The sequence below is a fragment of the Octodon degus genome, unplaced genomic scaffold (genome assembly GCF_000260255.1).
Source record: "Octodon degus isolate 3935 unplaced genomic scaffold, OctDeg1.0 scaffold00435, whole genome shotgun sequence".
Classification (NCBI taxonomy): domain Eukaryota; kingdom Metazoa; phylum Chordata; class Mammalia; order Rodentia; family Octodontidae; genus Octodon; species Octodon degus.
Window position 1 is genome coordinate 155,994 of NW_004525011.1, and position 17,061 is coordinate 173,054.

Sequence of the window (17,061 nt, forward strand, 5' to 3'; positions counted from 1 at the left end):
AAGAAAAAGAAAGAAAGAAAGAGAAGGCAAGGCTCTTTATGTACCTACTATTACATCCAGTCCACCAAGATTAGGGCAGTGCCAATGCCATCAGTGGACTGATCTGGGAACCACCGACCCTTAATCCCTTAATTCCACCATGGTGCTACACATCAATCACACACTTTCGATCCAGTCACTCTGATTAGATGAGGCTTTGGGGGAACACATAGACAAACTGTAACACCCTTGCTCAACAGAACAAAACAAAATAGTAACAACAATAAGCACTGCTGAAGATGTGATGAACTGGAGCCCTTCTATATATGTTGCTGGTGGGAATTTGAAAAGAATCAATAATTTTGGAAAACACCCCAGCATTTTTAAAAAATTTAAATGTAAGGCTAGCAAAGTGCCATAAGTTCCACCCCCAGGTTCATACTCAACCTCAATGAAAATATACATCCACCCAAAACTTGCATATGAATATATGTAGCACCAATAGCAGCCGCAGTAGCCAAGAATAGCCTAAATGTTCACTAACTGATGAATAAAGAAAATCTACTATATCCACAGAAAGACGTAATATTTGTAATCAAAGGAATGAAATACTTGACCCCCCCTTTTGTACCAGGGATCAAACTCAGGACCTTGTGCTTGCCAGGCAGGTGCTCTTGTTGCTGAGCTATATCCCTGTCCCAAAGGAATGAAATGCTGGCACATACTGCGCCATGACTGAACTCTGAAAACATCCTAAGTGAAAGAAGTTACTCACAAACCCCTGGATGTAGATTCCCTTCACATGAAATATCCAGAGCAGGCAAATATGTAGAGACAGAAAGTAGATTAGCAGTTGCCTGCAGAGGGGAAGAGGCTTGAGGGGAGACAGAGAATAACTGGTAAAAGGTGTGAGGTGTTTTCTTGGGAACAGTAACAGCGTTCTAAAATTAACTGTGCCAATCACTATACAATTCTGTGAATATGCTAAAAGCCATTTAGTGGCACACTTCAGGGATTCTGAGTTATATCTTAATGTAAGTTACATGTAAGTTGGAATACACAAGGCCTGGTCGGCATCCCTGATAGGCCTTGAAAAAGCCAGCCTGACAGTCTTGCCTGCCTTAGACGGGGCACCCTCTCGAGCATATCATCAAATTGGCTTTCGCTTTGTTCTGAGAGAGCTCCTGAGCTTTCCTGCTGGGGACTTGCTGCACCCGGGTGCTGGTGCTGAGGCCTTGGGGGCCATGGGAAGCGCAGTCCCCAGGTGGGCTTCCCCAGGAGTCACACAGGCAACTGGTCTCCACATGCACCCCACAGCTGGATGTGAGGGATTACGGGCAGCCCGTGGACCAGGTCCCTGGTCACACACAGCTCACCACTGTTAAAACCAGTGCTGAGGTGTAACCCTAAGTGCATTTCTGCAACAGGACAGTCCTGTGGTGGTTCACGGGATTCCGGGTGCTTGTTTTGTTTCACTTTCATTGAAAATGAGGCTGTAAATAACTTCTAATTTGAATAAAGAGGATAAAAGTGGAATTTTTCATTTACTCCTCAGTGATCAAAATGTGGTTGCCAAGGTGACTAGCTCAGCAAGCACAAGGGGACAGGAGGCGGCAGTGTAGTTGTGGTCTTCATGGCTGGGTCAGTGGTGAGAGACGAGTGGACTCAAATAGGGGCTTCAAATGCGGCCCTGTGGCTGCTGCGGTGGAAAATGCAAACCAGACTCACAAACAAGGACAGCATAAACTGACTTGGCACCATATGGATACGACCAGTCACTTTCAGGGCTCTGGCTTCTACTTCTGAGCCGTTTCTACATCTCACTACAGGCAAAGTTCACCACTTAGAAACACTGATAGATCTTTAGGGGCCGGAGAGATAGTTCAGTGGTCTAAGTGCCTGCCCAACAAGCACAAGGAGCCAGGTTCGATCCCTGGTTCTGAATGCCGTGCTGGTCCCGCCCCAGGTGAGCCAAGCCGACCACTGAGACTGGTTGTGCACACCTGTAATTCCAGCTCTGGGAAGGCTAAAACAGGAGGATTACTACAAGTCTGAGCTGCATATTGAGACCCTGTACCAAATACATAAAATTTAAAAAAACAAAATAAAAAAACCTTTAGGTTTTTATTTTCCTTAAGAAAAGCTTTCCTGTAAGTCTGGTAGCCATTCTTATTTTTTTTGTGTCATTTTTGTTTTTAAGTAAAAAGGCTTATTAATGTTACTTGTGTCTGACCATCTCAGGTTCGTATGAAAACAGCCGCAGAACCCTATTCAGAATGATTACTCAAGGGTCTCTGTGCAATACATGCTAACTGGAACAGTGCCTGCCTGGCAAGCGTGAGGTCCTGAGTTCGATTCCTGGTACTCCCCCCAAAAGAATGTTACCCAGCAACTGCTGTATCTATTCATTAAAGGCTGGGGACAACCAAAGGAATGTCTGGGACAGGAAAGAACCCCAGAAGGTACTGTAAACTCTAGGACTGCTGAAAGCAGTGACTGGTTATCAAAAGAGTTAAAATATGAAAGTAGAGAACTCCAGAAAAACAAAAAGCAAAAAAGCATATGTTTTAAGTAACTTATTGCAGTACATTGTTACACTCAGTCAACTTTATCACTCATCTCTTACCCTGCTTACATGTTAGGTTAAATTTTAGGGTAAAATTGAGGAATGTAAATATAGGAAAAAAACAGCATAAATAGGGCTTGGTATTGTCTGTGGATTCAGGCATCCATGAGGAACCTTAGGCCAGATCCCCTCGGGTAAGTGGAACACAGAACGTGGGTTTACTAGGAGTCTCGTAGAGTGTCCCCCTGTGTGTGTGTGGGGGGGGGGGTTGAATTTCTGTGAAAGGGAGAGGAGACCAGATGGTCACTGACATCCTGGCAAGGACAGGAGACGTAGCTCTGAGCTGGGGGCTGCCTGCTCAGAGAGTCGCTGAGCTGCAGGATCTGGGCTGGAAGGAGGAACCCAGGAACCCCGCCCGGCACCAGGCGCCCCACCGGGCCGTACCCGACAGCAGCAGCCACAGCTCCCCCCGCATGCTCTCCGGGATGCCCTTGAGCACCAGCGCCCGCGTCTTCTCTGTGCGATACATGCAGACCCCCTGCCCATACTCAGCAAAGTGAATCTTCCAGGCTTGCTCTTTCAAAAACTCTTTGGCCTGAAAGACAAAATGAAACATGACTGTGTCACCAAGTATCTGGAGGATGCTGAAGAGAATTCTGACAAAGGTTGGGAACACCTTCCCTTTCAAGTGGGGTGGTCAAGGTCTAGGCAGAACAAATGAGAATAAAAACCCTAGAATCCCTGGACTTCTTCCTCAGTTTTACCCATCTGTTATACCCTTGGCTGCCATGAAGCTTTCTCTCCTGTAGTCACGAACTGGAAATGGGTCTGAACAAGGCCCGTTATGCCTCTGATTTGTGTCTACATTCCCAAGGCATAGCGAGTTGACACGTTCTCATTGTGAGCTGAGAAACCGTGTACTTACTATTGGCTGACTCACCCAGTAGCTAAACCCAGAAACAAAAAAGTCGCCCATACCCTAACTCTTCTCTCCCTCCATTTCGCCACTCTGCTACCTCGTGACATACGTAGGTGGAAACTGCGCACTTACAGGACGGTTTCCATGCACACAAACATCTATGAGTTTCCTTGTATTACACACTTTTAATGGATTTATTCTAACACAGCGTAGAAGCTTTTAGAGGCACACACCAGTTTTGGGTTGAATTCCTCAGGAGACCGCCGCCGATACATGGTCATCAGGGTCTGCGTGGCCGTGGGGACGCTGTTGCCATTGAGGTTGAACGGGCGCTCGCTGTCAGCATCAGAGCCCGTGCTTCTCTGGGAGCTGCAGGACACCAGGCTGCTGGGCCGGGAATACACCTGCTGGGCCAGAGGGGACATGACGCTAAAGACACGGGCATCGGGATGGCTTCCTTGGGCCCACTGGATGGATCCCGGTGACTGTACTGCTTTCCGCCACGATCCCTGCTGTTGTACTGGAAGCGGACACAGCCAAGTCAGGGTTCTGCTTGGGGATGGACAGCGGCACGGGTCACAGGTTACAGCATTTCTGTGTAGATTCCGTGCATGACAGCAACAGTGTGGTTGGCTGGCTGTGCCTCTGACTTAAAACGGCAAAGCACACTGCTGTTAAGGCAGAAACTAGAAGGGCCGCAGCACTTCCTCTCTACTTACTGGTGCCCCTCCCCCAAATGCCCACGTAAGCACACCAGGTAGGTGGGAAGGATGGGGACGTCATGTGTGATCTTGTCATCCTGGCCTTCTTTCTTTCTTTTTTTGAGCTAGTGTCTTATTATGTAGTCTAGGCTGGTCTCAAACTCAATGTACAGCCCAGGCTGGCTTCAAGCTCACAGAGGTCCTCCTGTCTCAGCCTTCTGACTGCTGGGATTACAGGCACACACCAGCATACCTGATGACCATACCATTTTAAAATCATCTGTCAGCTAAAACTAGCCTGCTCTACTATTTAAACTTGTCACATGCTGTATCTTCTCAGTGCTCCTGTTTCCCTGAATGTCACTGGCCCAGGACCTAATTCAACAGAGACCCAGCAGGTATTTTATCACAGTAAAATCATTATTATGATGCTTTATGCCCGTTCTGAGACTGATTAGTGACCATTCCCAACGATGTCACTCTATGGACAAGCACTTACTATGTGACCAGGACAAATCACTTAATAACCACATCAACAGAGCCAAGAGTGCTGGTATACCCATTAGCCTAGCACTCTGGGAGGCTGAGGCAAAAGGGTTGTGAGTTTCAGGTCACTCTGGCCAAAATAAGGTCAAAGCCAGCCCTGACTAAATAGTCAGACCTTGAAAACAAAAAACACAACAAAAACTGCTGCAGCATAAAAGGCTTAGTTAGACAGCATGGTCTTGAAAATTCCTCTGGCTCTATGGTCCCAAGCAAAAACTCCTGGAGACTTAAAGGAGATCTTGCTGAGATACTGCACTGGGTCTCGGGTAGGCACCAAGCTCAGAAATCTAACAACACACACAGGGACGTGAGGATGGAGGCACGGCCACAGTACAAGCCCCAACATCCTGGAGGAGGGGCTTCCACCAGACCTCATCGTCAGAACTGTTGTAGCTTCCCGCAAACTCTCTGTCTAAGTATATCCTGGACGTTGTCTGCTGCAGGAAGTCTGAGATCCTCTGCACGAGGAAGTCTCTATCTTTCAGGTTAGCGAACAGGAAGGTCATCCTGTTTCTGGTGCTGATTGACAGAGGACTCGGGAGCACGCTGGAGCTGTCGGCCTTTTCAACAATTGTCACCTGGAAAGAAACGTGAGATAAGGCATTACTTTCTAAGAATGACCCAAGAGCGGCTGACAAGTGGCACTAAAGGGACAGGCACTTGGATGGCTCTGTGGGAACCACTCGTATTTTACAGAAGCAAACTGAGGTTCTCTGAATCTTTCAATAAAGTAAAACATGACATGAGAAATGACTGGAGTTTATCTTCCTGGTCAAAATCAGTGGTCCTACAATGCGGGTGGTCTCTACCTTCTATCCCCAAGACATTTACAACACTGAGGCATTTCTGGTTGCCTCAGGCAGGCAGACACCAGAATGAGAGCAGATGCCCTGCGGGGAGGAGCAAGGGCAGCCCTCTCCTAAGTCTGGCTGCCAACATCAACAGCACTGAGATTGAAAACAGGTTGTCACACACCCTGTGTTTTCATAGAGGAATCCTAGCTGCTGCACCATTCCTAAGATAGATGATCTTTTTATTTACTTTAACGTAAGGACAGTACTGAAAAGACTGCCGGGCCTTCAAGGGTCTCACTTAGACTCCAGGGCTGTGCACCCAAAGTTTTCAGTCATCTTTGGACAGACTGGAAGTAATCAGCTACCTTGCGGCTCTATCTGCACTAGCAGCCTGCAGGGGTGTGGTGTGTGCACGCCTGTGTGCACGTGTGCACTCCCAGAAGCCCAGCACAGCGGGAAGAATGGGAGAGAAACAGACTTGGTTTGGAACTGAAGACCTATATTCAGTGGAATTTTCATCAACTGGAAGCAAGGATAAATGCATTAGAAGTATTTTCTTAAGCACATTAGAAAAAAGTCTCCAGGCAAGCACTTGTTTAATTTGCAACAGCTCTTACTATGTAGCTAAAGCAAACTCTATTTTCTCCCTATTCATTTCTATCTGCAAGGAGCCCACACAGGTTCAACTTTAATTGGTTCATTGGCATTTTCATGTAAATATATTGTAAACACAGAACCTCAAAAAAACCTTCCCCACTCAACCCTAAGAAACATACTGAAGCTATCTAAAAAACTGCAGGGCCTCAAGTGCCATGCATTATGTGACATATATTTTACCTATGTATTAAATACATTTTGATACCATTTATATGTAACTATAAACATATGTTTTAAAGTAATCCCCAAGATACTCGGGATGTAGACATTAAGGCTTTTTTTCCCCTCCAAGGCAAAACTGTCATAGAAATAGAAAAAATAACCTGTGTTTCAAGAAAAAGATTTTGCCTTGACACTTGTGTGAATGCTTATTTTTTCATTGTTTGCTACCAGGAATTGAACTTTTTCTGATATCAAACTTTTGTTGGATCTCCAGGCAGTTAAATGTCTGGGACCTAACCACAGATGCCAAAGGAATTACAATTCAAATTTGGTGTCTAAAACACAGACTGTTATGTGGTTCTTGATAAAGTCTTAAGTAGACTTATCAAAGAGGTAGAAAGAGTCCTTTATCTAGCTGAATGGTGAGTTCAGAGACAAGAAAGCTTGCCCGTGCGCACACAAGTGAGTTCTAATAAAATTCTGTCACTTAAGCTTTGGGCCGTCAGGACAGGAGAGCGCTATATGAGTTTTCCACAGTATGATTGATAAGGCACATTTTGGGGCCAGGAAGATAGTTCAGTAGCACAAGCGCCTGCCTGGCAAGCACAAGGTCCTGAGCTTGATTCCTGGTATAGGGAAAAAAAAAAAGGGCACATTTCATTTCCAATTGGCTTATAACATAGACTGGAATTTAATCGAGCTTTTGGCTAATATCAAACCTTTATGAGGTAATTTACAGTTGGGGGAGAAAAAAGAGGCCACTTGGACTCTCTCTCTAATGAGGAGTCTCAGCAGACCACTCTGGCTGCCAGCAGTTCCTTCAGAACTCACAGAAACAGGATTCTGCGTCAACATCCCACTTCTGCTCATCTGGCCCGCCTCTGAGGCAAAGCATGCAGTGTGTACAATAATCTTATTTCATTTTACCAAAAATCAGACCAAACAATTCCCAGTGTACACAAACCCTAAAAGTGGCCTTTCCAAGCAGGGTGTGTGTGACATTCCAGGGAGGCTCTTGGTTGATCCATCAGCTTAATTCAGCTCCTGAAAGTGTCTGGCTCTGGGCAGGAATGGATAAGAGGGGGCTCGGGGCCCATCCCCTTGCTTTCCCGACTCACTGCTACTAAAGGTAACAAAACTTACTTAGGCCTCCGCTCTTCCATCAGCTGGGGTTAGGAACCCACCATCCACAAGGCTCAGCCATTGTCAGGTCTAGGGAAGGAAATAGGCTGTGCCCTCAAACCACAACTCGCCTTGCTCTTCAGTGTCACCTCCAGAGGGTCCTTCCTCTGGTTTACCTTGCACTATGGCTGAATGACCTCTGCCCCATGGGGAAAACCAGCAAGGCATTCTCAGAAGATGATCTGAACTATTCTCCCCATAGCTGGGAGGAAGCGGTCACAAATTACTGCATCCTAGATGGCACTAAAGCGTAAGCAGCTAAGCAGCCTGCTGGACCCAGGACCAGGAGGTGGGCCTCACTCCTCCTGGGGACACAGTGCTGATGTGCTCAGGGCCTAAACTGGTCACCCAGGGACAGTCTTAGTCCTGGGGTGGGATTCCCTAGCTGTTCTGGTGACTCTGCTTTGCCGTGGTCAGGCAGTATTTGGTTGCAGAAAATTATAGGTAGAATTCAGCAGAGAAGAGCATTATGTTTAGTAACTGGATTTGGCAAAAACTACTTATTAAGAAGGAAAAGCAGCTGGAAAAATTATTATAAAGTCCATTTCACAACCAAATGTGGGGAATTCACCCCTCAACAACTTACGTTGATGTCAAAGTGTGTCTAACACTGGCTTAATAGATTTTATTTGACAAAGAGAGCTGAATTTGCCAGTTGCCAATTTTATGTCACTTCTTTTTTTTTTTTTGAGACAGGGTCTCACTATGCAGTTCAATCTGGGCTTGGACTCAATATGTAGTCCAGGCTGACCTCAAACTCACGGTGACCCTCCTGCCTCAGGCTCTCCAGTACTAGGATTACAGGCACATGCTCCTATTTTTGATCTACCAAAGTAGCTTCTGGGAATTCATAACTGGATGAAATTACACATATGACTGAGGAAAGGCTAGAAACAATGAAAAGGTCCAACCACAGATAAAGGAATAAATAATGTATATATACTTAAGTAGAATAACATGCAGTCATTAAAAATTACAGTTTAAAAGACTAGTGATTCAGGAGACATTTTAAAATATATTCTTAAGGCTGGTGAGATAGCTTAGGGCTGGTGGACTACTAAGTGCCTGCTTGGGCAAGGGCAGGGAGTAGGATTCAATGCCCAGCACCACACGCTGCACCGGCCCCACCCCTGCGCACACCGAGCCGGCCATCCAGTTCAGGTGTGGTGGCACACGCCTGTAACCCCAGTGCTGGGGAGGCTGAAAATAGGAGGATCACTATGAGTCCAAGCTGTGTAGTGAGACCCTGTACCAAATACATTAAAAAAAAAAAAAACCCTCTTAAAAGAAGTAACAACAATCCCCTATATTTTATATCCAAATTATATAAATGGTGTGAAGGAGAAAGCACAGAAAACACCTAGAAAGCTGCACTGTGCAGTATGGGGGCCTCGGGTGAACTTTGTTTTTATTTGTCTGTACTTTCACCAGTGTCCTGTGATAACAATGCATTATTATTATTATTATTTTATTTTATTTTTGCAGAACTGGGGATTGAACTCAGGCCCTTGCGCTTGCCAGGGAAGCGCTTATTCTACTGAGCTGTCTCCCTGGCCCTGATGCATTATTCTTGAACCATGGGAAAAAAGTGTGAAGTCACCAAAGCAAGCTTCAATATTTAATTATTTGACTGATGTTGTACACCTGCATCTATTAATCTGAGCAACAGATTTGATGATAAAAATACATAACATTCATTGTTAGTTTTTTATTCTTGTTTTGAAATCTTGTACCATAAGTATTGTTGTATGTTACTCCATTTCCGTCTGGTTCCCTGTGTTGGGGCACAGCCTCTTGTATTCTGATCTCTGATAACAATAGCCACTCCCCCGGCCCCACCAGGATTGGTCCCAGCGCCTTTGCACTGAGCTACACGCCCAGGTGTTTTTATTTTTTATTTCAAGACAGGGTCTTGCTAAGTCACAAAGTTTCTAAGGCTGTACTCCAACTTGCAGATCTTTCTGCCTCAGCCTCCCAGAGTGCTGGGATTACAGGTGTCCACCACCAAAGCTGGCTAACAGCTAACTTTTCAACAGCAGTTATCTGAGCAGCTGTAGGCCTCCCTGCCCCAAACAATAATCAAACCTACATTTAACAAGCACCAGGATGCAACTAGAGACCATACATGTAGGTGAAGTAAATCATTCCTGCTGTGTAAATATCATATTGTCTTGTTAGTGTAAGAACTGAAATAGGAAATAAAATCTGAAAGATAATATAGAGATTGTGAAAGGGAAAGAACGTGTTCAAAGGCAAGGAAATACTGGGATGAGGAAAAGGGCAAAAGAAAGAAGGGAAAAAGATATATTCATGTATATATATACACAGGATAGCTTGGATAACTGCACTGCTGATTTCTGCTGGTCTATTGAAAGGAGCAGTTAACGTTTACATTTTTTTTCTCCTTTTTACTTTACTATAACTTTTTTTTTTTTTTACCAATTTTGCATGCTTAGATCTGATAATCTAAACAACTAATATGAAGACAATATTACGCAATATAACAACCATTGCTGAATTTCTATTATGTTTAGTGAAATTCTATGTTGCTTCTAATTTTTTTACTATCTCTTCATTCTATTTAAAAAATAAAGAAAACACAGAAAGAAAAAAAAAAAAAAGAGATCTCACGGGTTCTAAAGTTACAGCTATGACAGCAAACGAAGGGATTACAGGTGCCATCAGCAAATTATGCGCACTTATCACTAGTTCAAAAGACATCCCAATGGTGGCAAAATATAAAGAAAATAAAATTTGTGGTTCGCACAGAAAAGGATTACAAGCAAAATTCTCAACACCGCCGGTGCGGCCTGACACTCACCTCGCGGAGCGGAATGATGAGGCTGCACAAGTTTTCTTCCTTGCTGGTAAAGCAGATGTAATTCGTGGAGACGAACATCTGCCCCAGAATGTGCACTTTGTTGAAGGGGGTCCAGAGGGTACAGTCCGTGTGGCCGTCTAGCTTCTCATCTTTGGGCAGCCGGAAGAGGGCCCGGTACCTCTCGCTCTTGGCCCTGGCATCGAGGTCACTGGAAAACAAACATTAAATCCATTTCACTCACAAACATCAAATCCATCTCACTAGAGAAAGAGGCCTCCACCCCCTCTGCATGCGGCAGCAGCGGAGGACGGTCCTGCCGCCCACCACGCACCTGCTGTGCCCTCTTGGCTGTCCCTCCCAGCTGAGCTACTCCAACCTAGGGCTCCCCAAGCTCCATAAAATTCTTTTAATATATTTAGGGCTGTTCCTTTGCATGGCCAAGTGACAACAGCTCTAAATATTAAAGAACCCACGAGAAACTAGGTCTGAACAGGAAATGTGTTCTTCCTAAAGGGTGCAATCATTTCAGAGACTGTTCCTAGGCCCAAGCAAAGGAAGCGAGGGGCAGAGGCGGACAATAAGGGAAACGGATACAGTGAGAATGTTGCGTGCATGCATGATACTGCCACAGAGACCCCTAGTGTGATGAGGAGTTAGCAGGCGCGACAGACAGTACTTTCTGAAAGGCTGCAATCATTTCTAAAGAAGCCATTATATTCACTCTTATCTAGCATTTTTTCAACCTGACACCTAGCGAGGATGCAAATAGCCACACAAGTCTGTCACTGTGTGCCCTAACCAGACAGAAGAACAGCACAAACACGCCGAACAACCCACTTCCTGGACGAGTCTGGTCTTCTGCAGTCTGGAAGCTCTCTCCTCACAAGTTCTTTGTCTTGGCCAAACCTCTCCCGGCAAGCCCACTCTGTGGCAGCCCCTCCGGGGCCTGGCTCCTGGGTCCACAGAGAAAGGCTGAATGCGTGCGCTCCCTTCTACTCCCTGCCCTCTACTTCTGAGATTACCTCTGTGTTCCTCTGAGGAACTCCTTAACTTCCTCTTCCTGTTTCAAAGGAAGACACATGAACACACATCAGCGTCTTCTCTACAAAAAGGTCACGTTAAAATCTTACTCTCTCTTGTCCCCACATACACCCTCATCAACAAACTTCCCGACTGCCTCTTTCACTGAGTCATACGTTCAAATCTGCCATACTACAAAAAAAAGCAACTACCCTCCTAAGGAATCCCACTAAGTTTTCTGACAAGGCAGGGGATACCTGCCTGTTGCCCTTTCCTTGCCTTTCACTGCTACCTAATTCACCGCAGTGAGCTAGACCTATCCTTCACTGCAGCATCAAAATGTATCTCAAATTACCAAACATACTCTCATGCCAGCCTCCAACTACCACTGTCGTTTTCACCAGACTGATCTCTAACGAGTTGCCTGCATGCAACCTGATGCAGTCAAAGCCCAGGAGCTGTCACAGCCCTGCAAACGTCCGTCCGTCCTTCCTTTCTTCCTTCCTTCCTTCCTTCCCTCCCTCCCTCCCTCCCTTTTGGGAGTTCTACACAGGCACACTTCATGGTGGGCCCCGATGTGTCCTTGCCCGGCTCTGCAGCTCTCCCCGCACACCTCGCAGGCTTCTCTGCAGGCCCTCCTCATCCCACATCCTGCCATCTTTCAGCCATGGAAGGGACTCACTTTAGTCTGGCTTTCTGGTTGTGCTTGCCACTCCGTGTGCCCTCTGCCTATGACATGCAGCCTACTGTGCCGGAAGGGCAACCTCTACTACCTTCTGTAGAGCCCACCACAGCAGCCTCCACTGGGCCACGCTCTTTCCTAGTGTGTGTGCAGGATGCTGTCCCTAGGACCAGCTGATTCCCAGCACAGTGCACGCAGGGAGCGTGGCTATCTCTCTTAGTGAACCGGTGGTGCCTCGGGCAGTGTGTTTCATGCTGTACCAGGTCCAGAAGTGTTCAAAAACCCTTAAGTTCTGCAGAAAAGGTTAAAGTACTGAATGAATGAGTGAATGAGTGCATGGGATTTTGCTTTCTATGGACTGCAAAAATGGATTTCTCCATCATGTACCGTTTCAGAGCAGACACTTTTTTAGGAGATTTCTTTTTCAGTTTGGGCAGGGATCGATCTTGTTCAAAGCCCTCATTGTCTAAGAGCTGCCGCATGGCGATATTGGCAAGCTGCTCCATCAACTTGAACGTCTCGTTGATGTTGAGGAACACGGAGAAGAAGTGCTCGCTGGAGCGGGTGCTCACTTTGATCACATCGGGCAGCAGCAGTGTGGCGTTCTTCTCAAGCTGGGTGATGTCCACCCATCGGATGACCAGCTTAGCTAACAGAGAGAACAAGGCCAAGTCAAGGCCAGACCCCACACCCCAAGGTGCCCTGCAGGCTGCGAGCCCACCTTTACTACCTTCTCAACTTTAGGAGCCATATTTGATACCCGAAAATTCTAGATCTCAGTTATGACAGATGTAACTTCACATCCACTGAATTAATTATACTATACCTGTAGTGAGTCTTTATTACTTAATGACCTGTTTCCTTATGACACACTTAGTACCTGAATTAGCATGTTAAATGCAAATTCAAAATTAAATTGATTCCGTCAAAGTTACAGATTAACTTTCTTTTTAAAAAGAGGATAAAAAAGAATAAAGATATAAATTTCAAAACAAGACAGGAAATTAACAATGGTTATTCTATTGTGTGTTATTATCTTCAAAGTAGCTGCTCAGATTACCAGCTAGAGGCATGCAAGATGGATCAAATATAAGCAAACTGTTGCTTTTGATGAACTAGTAGAAATTAATAGTACAATTACCTTAGCTAACACACACATACATACATACACACACACACACACACACACACACACACACACCCTTTCTTTCCTTCTTTTCACCTATCCCCCATCCCAGTTGTTCTTTTCTTTTGAGCAGACTGACTTTTTTTTTTTTTTTTTTTTGCGGAACCGGGGATTGAACTCAGATCTTTGCATTTGCCAGTCAAGCGCTTATCCTACTGAGCAATCTCCCCGGCCCCGGTCAGACTGACTTTTGACACTGTGATTTGGTCTGTGAGTTCAGGGTAGGCCTGAGCAGACCTTTCAAAACTTCCCTCTGAAATTCTAGACCGCTTACCTTCCCTTCCCATAAGGAAAGAGTAAAAACACAGGTGGTTAATACTGAGGTACACCCAACCCTGCCGGGGGACCTTTCCCTTCCAGTAGCTGCAAGAGTAGTAGTTGACAAGCTTCTCTTCCTCGGGCATCCCGAACAGCCTGTGGAATTTCACAATGGCCTCTTTAAACTTCTCTGTGTCGTCATCTTCCTTCACATCATTGATTTTATTATATTCTGCAATGATGCCCTAAATCAAGGATCAAACACACAGACATAATTGACATTAATATGACTAAAGTTGCATGTTTCGGAAAGAAAAAAACAATTTCTAATGCCAGAATTTTTTTTTTTTTTAAAGAAGGTAAATTTTCCAAAGGGAACCCTCCAATTCTAAGTAAATTAGCACGTGACATTTGAGTACTGATTTTCAAAGGACCATATGGATTTTACTGGTGCTGGTTATTTTATTAAACTCATCTGGAATGACATTCATAGTTCTATTTCACAAATGAGGAGATGCAAGCATTTTGCTGGTTCTATTGTTTGTATTAAACTAATCATGATACAGTAACCCCAAAGGCCAATTTCTGCCTTTATCAAAATCAACAAGAAAATCATCATGAAGGGACAGAAGAGGAAATGAAACCCAAATACACGTCACTAGCTGACACTTGGCCAGATTCACTGGCTCAGGGCCGTTCCCACCACAGGGACCTGAGAGAAAGAAAGGGACACATCATCATTCGACCAGGAGAAGAGTGACTATGACAGCAAAAATTATATTAGACATGGGATCTTTTTTCCTGATGTCTGGGCAGGAAATGAGATTTTGCATAGCAAGTGACTAGCTTAGCCTACTGCTTAATCATCACGGTGGCTTAAGCAGCCATTTCAGTGCGACTCAATTTCTCCATAATTCCCTGATAACTGGCTTCTGTAGCTCTTGGTTAACAAAAAAGAAAGCTCCCTTGAGTTCCCCCTTTGTGTAATCACCAAATCCCCCAGCTTATCTTTGCGCTCTGATCTCTAAGAAGGATTGAAAGCATGTCCTTTACAACATGGCAGCTGTGGGTTCAGGTCTGGGCAGGTCGCTTGTGTCTGGGAGGACCTGGGCAAACCCTTGACTTGCCTTGACCTGACCATGCTCCTTCTATCCTTAGGGCAGAAAACTGTGTCTGCTTCACCATACCTAGAATTCCGGCCTTGGAGCTATTGTGCTTTGAGTATATATCACTGTTGTTTCCTCCAAATGTATCTTTAAAATTAAGCTTGAGGGCTGGCGAGATAGCTCAGTGGACTGAGCCAGGCGCAGGGACCTGGCTTGATCCCTGCACCACATGCCCCGCCAGCCCACCCCTGGGCGTGCTGAACGACCACTGAGACAGGGTGTGGTGGCATATGCCTGTAATCTCAGTGCTGGGAGGCTGAAGATAGGAGTATCACTATGAGTCTGAGCTGCGGTACTGAGGTCCTGCACAAAATACATTAAAACAGAAACTAAACAAAAACTAAGCTGGACTAAAACATGTGTTATCAAAATTCTGAGTGGCTCCCCACTATTGCTAGTCTAAAATTGTAGAGGGTGCATGTTTTAGATCTAACCAACCCTGTGTTGTTTTTTCTCTCTCACTATAGTAAACATCCCACCAACAGTTTCCCACTAGTAGCTCTGCCCCGCCAGCCTGAAGCGTCCTCAGGGCCTAAATGCACAGGTCCTTTGCTGTCCTGTCTTCTTGCCTGTGACCCTGTCACTGTGTGCATCTAGAGTAAGACAGCTCTGTTTCCTGAATCCTAACAGGTCCCAGAGTCCCATTCCACTGATCCCTGCCTCCTCACAAATCTCTCGGCCACGACTCTTGGCCCCCATGTGAAGCAATGTTAACTTTTTCAGCACTGTGTATTGAAGTTATTCCCCGAATTCTGTCTGCACTGCCGGACCATGCCCCTTTGTGGCCAGCAGTTGTGTAACAGGGAGGGCTTCAGTCTCCTCAATCCCTACCATCCTAAAGGCTGGTTAAAATGAGAATCTGAACAACAAGTACAACAGCAAACAGTGGCCTTCCTAATGCAAACGCAACTGCACGACAAGTCTGGGCAGTGCTGCCGAAGCCCAGGGACGCAGAGGGGGCTTGGTATCATCATGGAGTTACTGCGAGGGCGTCCTAGCCTTCCATGGCTCTGCACACTCTGGTGCTCGACGGCCTCTTTTGGATTCCAGACCTGAGCTTTCCACATTGAAGACTTCCACAGACTATGTGAAAGGAAACGAAGGCAGCGTGAGTCTCACGCCGAACTTACCAGCCATGGCATAAAGACTGTCTTCTCTTCGAAGCTAAGTCAACCTCACCTCAACACTCCCTCCTATATACGTTGGCCAAATTGTCTGCTATTAAATGAGTGCCAAAAGTAACGCACATCTTCAATGTTTTTCATCACTAGTATCAAGCACCTAAAGAATATTCGATAAAGTATTAGAAGAACTTGTTGCCTTCCCACATTAGAACATGCCTTGAGGGGCCACACCTTGCCCTTTACTGTATAATGCGGAACGGCATATTTACATCTGTGGTTATCTCAGAGTTGACAATGCTTAGGCAGTTAAGAACCAAGTTCCCAGTTCCCTGCCTGCCACCATGTAGGATGACACAGAGTCTGACACAGGAAGGAACAACGGGAGAACATTTAAAATAAAGTCCTTTTCCTTTCATTTCTTTTGATACTACTCCACTGACAGAACAGAGATCAATTTTGGACCCGGGCTAGTCCAGAGGCAAACAGGCTTTGGGAGAGTGCACGGAAGGACTGCGGACAACCAGAGAGGCCGCATCTCTGGGCAGACAGGAAGAGAAATCAATCTGACAAGGAAAAGGCGCGAAAACTCCTTTTCCGGTTGTCGAATACAACAGTGTTCCAAAGTTGGCACTGCCTTGAGAGGAGGATAAAAAAGTAGGTGTAAGAAAGAATGAAGAAATCATTGCGAGCCCATTGATGTGGCTGTGGGGGCGGCGGCAGCGTCATGGCCACGCCCTCAGCGTGAGCGTGGGGTCGGGAGGCCTAGGTTTCTCCTTCAGGACCCCTGCAGGGGCGCCCTGGCTGCAGCACCACAGGGAGAAGCCCAGAAGACAGCGATGGCAGCTGACCAAAGGGCAGCCCTGCGGTTTGTTGTGGAAAAACATTCATTTCAGGAGATGCTAGCTGAGGATTTGTTAAAAATCACATTTCCAGAATGTCTATTTAAATTTTTAAAAATGTTGCTCAGTATGAGGGTTGTATGAGAATATGGTCCCAAGAAATGTCACTGGGAAACAGTCAGGGTCTGGCGCACTAACAGACCAGGCCCTTGTCGACTAATTCCAACGTAAGGTTAATTAGGAGCCCGTTTTAAACTTTTCCACCTGTAGGAAAAGACACGCCCAGAATGCCAAACTTTTGTTTTGAGTCTGCTGTAATTTCTCAGCCAGGATTTGGTGGCTGAACAAACGATGTAGATCCTCTGAATGCTACGGGTTCTACACAGCACGAAGTAGGCACGTTAGCTCTAGGCAACAGTCCCTCATGACTTGGGAAAAGTAACACTATCCAAATAGGTA

The 17,061-nt window shown here is 45.7% G+C and overlaps 1 protein-coding gene across 1 annotated transcript in view; it reads right to left on the reverse strand.

Moving 5' to 3' along the window:
* The window catches only part of Tbc1d9 (TBC1 domain family member 9), a 63,880-nt gene that overhangs the window by 27,822 nt on the left and 18,997 nt on the right, over positions 1–17,061 (reverse strand). The window contains exons 4-9 of the mRNA XM_012513310.2: positions 13,490–13,718; positions 12,417–12,678; positions 10,328–10,535; positions 5,083–5,289; positions 3,698–3,868; positions 2,990–3,140 (exon numbers count right to left, since the gene is read on the reverse strand). Of these exons, the coding sequence (XP_012368764.1) occupies positions 2,990–3,140; positions 3,698–3,868; positions 5,083–5,289; positions 10,328–10,535; positions 12,417–12,678; positions 13,490–13,718 (1,228 nt within the window). The remainder of the gene's footprint in view (positions 1–2,989; positions 3,141–3,697; positions 3,869–5,082; positions 5,290–10,327; positions 10,536–12,416; positions 12,679–13,489; positions 13,719–17,061) is intronic.